This window comes from Odontomachus brunneus, unplaced genomic scaffold, assembly GCF_010583005.1.
Source record: "Odontomachus brunneus isolate Ranch 3 - 2012 unplaced genomic scaffold, Obru_v1 Obru_scaffold_117, whole genome shotgun sequence".
NCBI lineage: Eukaryota > Metazoa > Arthropoda > Insecta > Hymenoptera > Formicidae > Odontomachus > Odontomachus brunneus.
Window position 1 is genome coordinate 590765 of NW_022639567.1, and position 5409 is coordinate 596173.

Here is a 5409-nt window from a genome sequence, read left to right on the forward strand (position 1 = left end):
AACAATTCTTCGATATTTCTTGCTTACACTCTCCCATATCTGTCAAAAAGGTTTTGCAAACTAACAGACTCACTACTTAAACAGTGTTACTAATGTACAGAAATTAAAATTATATCGTCTAGAGGTTTTCGTTCGTACCAATACTATCCCCTCCACTTTTCGGGAAAATGTAGTCTAACCATCGGTGTCGGCCAAAACGTATGGCCGCTTTCAGGTTTCTCTCTGCTTTTATCTTTATTGCTCCTTAAATATAAGAGCAATATAACAAGGATAGAATGACACGGTAGCGCTGAGTAGCGAGCTAATAGCAAGCTCCCCGAACGCACCTTAAGCATTGCAGTAAGCATTCCAGTATAGGTTGAGTTCACTGGTCTATGGCGCAGGAGATAGTATTTCGCACTCTCGCCGCTTGAGGTCCACAAAGTTGAATCAAAAGGTCTGTTTTTTCGCTCTGCACTGCTGCACTGGTGCAGCAAGTTAGAATGAGACAAATATATATTTGTTAGTTTTGTTAGAAAAAAAGTTGTTTAAAATTGCATGATATTTGAATTGTTCATTGGTTTTAATATAATTTATATTATTCGCAAAATTATCTGCTTCTCTTGTCTTGTGTGGGACGTTATATTTTGTAAACAGAAAGCTTGCTATAATGTAGATTATGTAAATAAATCCGACGATTTGAATTACATAAATGATTTTTGATATATAATAACGCATTAAAACATATGCAATTAACTTTTGCTTAACTAGATTTCTCAGAAAAGTTGTTGATTTAAAATTTACTCACGGGAGGGAGAAATTGCTTTCTCGAGAGTACTTGTCAATCAGTCACTTGGTATATAAAGGTGAAGATAAGAGCTATTAGCTGTGTAGTATGAAAGGAGAGACGTTTAGCACTCCCCTAGACAAGGATGGACACATATACAAACTGGTAAGGCACGGTCGTCTTGTGACGACGCTTACCACATTTTTTTTGTGTACATAACTTTTTTTAGTAACCTTTCAATGGTTTAGATAAAGGTTTGCAAACAACATATAAGATTCGTGTACGCTCTAACCTAAATATATAACATATATAGGATATGCATACGATATTTTGATTTCTGCAATATTTATAGTATATGATGCAATAACTTACACTGATGCACGAATAAAGTATTAATAAGAGAAATAGAAAGTGTAATATTTTGTGTAATATATATATATATATATATATATATATATATATATATATATATATATATATATAAAAGCTTTGTCTCAAATTAGTACTTATTATTTAGATAAATAAATTTATAGAAACATAATTTTTTGTTCGATAAATAGCAAATTCATCAGTGGTTCCCTTGATGCGTCACTGAAAATATATACGAGCCTTATAATCTCTTTAAAGTCTATCTAGACTATTAAACTATATTACAAATTGCAAATCAGAATAAGTCACATTTAGAAGCACTTTTATCGATAAAAAGAGCTCAGAATAAGGACCTAAACGTTTGCAGTTTCAAGTGAATTCTATTCTCAATCATATCAATGTATATCATGCCAGTTAATTACAGAGTAGCTTGTCACGTAACCTATTGGCTCCTTTTTCCTCGAGGCTTTTTGGCTGACTGCAGTATTCAAACGAAGAAACTGTTAATGGAGTGACAGGAGTAATGAACAGTTGGTTAATTCTTATTACTTGATACTGTAACTTGATACAATGGATAATAATAGTGAGGTAAGAATTATCGATAATTTCTAAGGATACTTTACTTCTAAGTGATATTGCATTAACTGTTAATTTGTGTGTACATTAGCAACAGGGATTGTCATTCTTGTATAATGACTCTGAGGTTCCGAATTACCATAATGTGGATACCATGGAAATGCGATGCTTATTGAGAAGCATTTTGGAAACCAATCAGGAGAATATAGCGCTCACTAGAGAGATTACAAATATATTGCCCAAATTGAATCTCGAACTTAAGACTTTACCCAATGATATAAAAGAAGGTTTAGATAAAGTGATCTCTATCATGAAGGCTGAGAAGATTCTTGAATTTGATGAGATAGCAATATGTATAGCTAGACAACGCAAGGAAATAGAGGAGAAGGCACAACAGCGAGAAGAGAGACATCTGTTACAGATGCACAATGAATTATGTAAAAATCGTGCAAGATTACTGAAGAAATTGGACCATTTGGAAGAATCAGTTCATTCCCTTGAGAATACAATTACGACTGGCAAAAATGATGATTTATACTGCAACATGATGTTCTTATCTGCAAAGTTGAAGGAATATCAGCAGACTGAAAAGAAATTAGAAACTGATTTAAATGATATGGAAGTTGAAGAGCTTTATCCTGAAAAAATCTTAGAGAAACACAAATTGTACTTGGAACTGTTGAGTGACCTGGCTAATGTTAAGCAATTTTTGGATCCGTACCATGATTTACCACCTAACTTAACAGAGGCTAAACTAATGCTGGAGAGCAAAAGAAAAGAGTTCAAGGAGTTAGAACAACAAATCTTTCATAGGATGAATGATTAAGGTTGGATTTCAAATTGTATCTTAAGTAACTATCTTAACTAATAAAATATTTCTATTTTTTGAAGTATTATCGACTTTTGTTAATAATTTGATTTATAAAATAAAACACATTATATATTTAAAGGAAGGTTCTATTTTAGATATCTGAAATGTCTCTACGAGTTTTTTTCAAAGAGAATAAATAAAGATATCGATATATAGGGTTCTAATAATTTTTTTCATCATTATTTTAAGTATATAAAAAGAATTGAAATTTTCTATTTAAGTTTTTTATGCTAAACGCGATATTGCTGGACGTCTCCAGACGTTTAATAAATGAACAGTAATACAACTTATATTAATAATTTAAAAATACAAATAGGATCAAAACATTTCAAAACTACATAAAGTTTGCTGATAGATAAATCTTTGTTATTAGTAGAAATTCGAAATTTAACAAAATGCCGAAACTTCGAACTTATTTTTTCTCCCTCTTTTTCTTTTTTAGTGTCCTGGGGAAAAATACGAATTTTCAAAATTCTTCAAAGGATTTAAGCGTCTAGCAAATGTAATAGTTTTCAAATTTTCTTGTTCCATTTGTTTCAGTTTATTACGCGAACTGTAATATTATATTGTCTATCAGTTAGAAGCGTCCGACGACATCGCGCTTAACATAAAAGTCCTGGACGATACTGTCATTTTTTTAAATAATTTTTCTTTATGAGCTGCGTAAGTTTATATGTTAATCGACAATCCATATAACATCGATTAACTTATGTTGTTAATTCTGTAAGTTTATATTGAAAAGGATTCAATGAGAGCTCGATATATTATGTTATGCTATTTTGCTATATAATAATATGAGAAATTACATATTTGTTTTAGTTTTTTTAGACAAAATAATGATAAATAGCACGACCAAAAATTTATATATTGAGGTATCTTTATTTTTTTTTTCTTTTTGAAAATTTATAAAGATCCATTTATCGAAACCAGAACCTCCTCTCAAGAGAAACACACATATATATATATATATATATATATATATATATATATATATATATATATATTTTTTAGCATTTAAAAAAGTAACGAAAAAGTAACGATTCGTTACTTTTTAAATAACGGTAATTGTAACGAGTTACTTTTTAACATTTCTCATACAGCACAGAACGTTGAAAAAACGTTGTTGAGACGTTGCAACGTTGAAGATAGAAGTGAGGATGTTTTTTTACATTCATTACAAGATATTGCTGCAATGTTGAATATATATTGAATAAAAAGTACAATTTTTTGCAACAATATTTGAGGAGCATTGAAAATTATATTATTGATAATATTAAGAAAAAATTTGTTATTATATAATAATATTAATAAAATAAATTTTTTTAAAATTTTATTATATTAATATATATGTATTATACATATTATATTACAATATACTATAATCATATTATATTTTTCTTATCATTTATATGTAAAATTGAAATGTAAGCAATTTTGCGCAAACCCCGACTATTCTTTTATTTTATAATATTCTCTATTATATAGAGTCTGACACAAGCTGTATTAATAACAAAAAATGCATAAAAAACATTAAACTCGAAGTCATTTTACAAATAACTACATAAACTTTAGAGATATTAAATAAAATAGATAGACGAATCAACGTGTGTATTTGCTAGGTACGTTGTAATATACTGTGAACATTGTAAGTATACATTTTATAAGCATAAATTGTAAGAACATCGTTGGAGTTATTGGAATCACCGCGTGCCGCTCGATCGTCAGGTTAATCAACGCAGTCAGGATGGATGGTGACCGGCATACCGCTTCGGATTCGAAATTATCGAGGGAGGATTCGCGAAAGTTTTATAGTGTGTTTGACAATCTTCGGTTTCTAGCAGTTATGACATGAAAAAATCAGGAATAGTTTTGTATTATGTTTTTATTTTGTTTTTTATTATAAAACAATAAGAATTGTTTTTTATTATGAAACAATAGGAATAAATAAGACGTTGAAATGTCAAGGAAAAATCAACAATCGCAGACATTTTTATATCATATCAAGGTTTGTGCAATGCGTTGTGCAAGGCGTTGATTCAATGTTTCTCAATGTTGCTGCAATATTGACATTGTTGCAATTCAACATTGATTCAACATTACTGTGTTGTATGGATTTGTAACGAGTTATATTTTAGAGAAAATAATGGTAACGATAACGAGTTAGTTTTATAAAGTAACATTACCAACCCTGTTTATGTCCATGAAATCAGGCTGATGGCCGCTTTCATGCTTCTCTCCAATTCACGTAAACATTTGTAGAAAAATGTTAGTATTCTGTCTCTCTCGGTAAAATTTTTAGCTTCAACATCCTCTTAAGTACAACTAGGTTCTCTGCTACACCGATACGTGGCGCCATGTAAACCATTGCTAGGTGAGCTCTTTTATTATGAGATATAGTTCCATAATGTTCGCCATGAGTCGCTACAGTTTTCATTTGTTCAACATGTCACACACAAACTCGTGGAACTACTTTCTCACAACACACTGTACAGATTAAAATATTTTTTTATTTCTAAATAATATGGCGGATCAATAATTTCTAAATAATTGGCGGATCAAGAAATCTTTATATTACCAATATTTCAGAAACAGGTCAAAATAACTTTTCTCTCCAAGTAATACGATTCCACGACAATAAACGTTCATTCTTCAGCAGCGCAGCGTCAATAATAAATAAGAAATTCTTCATAAATCGTAAGTTACACAGTTTTCCTTATAAATGCAAAAAATGACATTTGTAATCGATTAAACACCCCTCTAAAATACTTCGAATACTTTCTTTTCGCTACAACAATCAATAAATAATCAATAAAATTAATGTCACAAA

At 30.1% G+C, this 5409-nt stretch overlaps 1 protein-coding gene and 1 non-coding gene across 11 annotated transcripts; both read left to right on the forward strand.

Annotated features, from left to right (window-relative positions):
• Nucleotides 1-308: 308 nt before the first annotated feature.
• LOC116849500 (AUGMIN subunit 1-like) lies at nt 309-3825 on the forward strand. Of its 10 annotated transcripts, none has more exons than XM_032826696.1 (5): nt 309-436; nt 751-931; nt 1550-1723; nt 1803-2538; nt 3683-3825. In XM_032826696.1, exons 3-4 carry the CDS (start codon nt 1706-1708, stop codon nt 2535-2537), a joined length of 753 nt encoding a protein of 250 aa, XP_032682587.1. In that variant the 5' UTR covers nt 309-436; nt 751-931; nt 1550-1705; the 3' UTR covers nt 2538; nt 3683-3825. The 10 variants fall into 10 exon arrangements, with proteins under 10 accessions (XP_032682587.1, XP_032682584.1, XP_032682583.1 ...); XM_032826693.1 differs by lacking the exon at nt 3683-3825 and adding an exon at nt 3025-3445; XM_032826692.1 differs by lacking the exon at nt 3683-3825 and having other exon boundaries at nt 1803-2605.
• Nucleotides 868-975, forward strand: LOC116849508. The gene has a single exon (XR_004379147.1). It is a non-coding gene; the product is annotated as a U6atac minor spliceosomal RNA (small nuclear RNA).
• Nucleotides 3826-5409: the final 1584 nt, after the last annotated feature.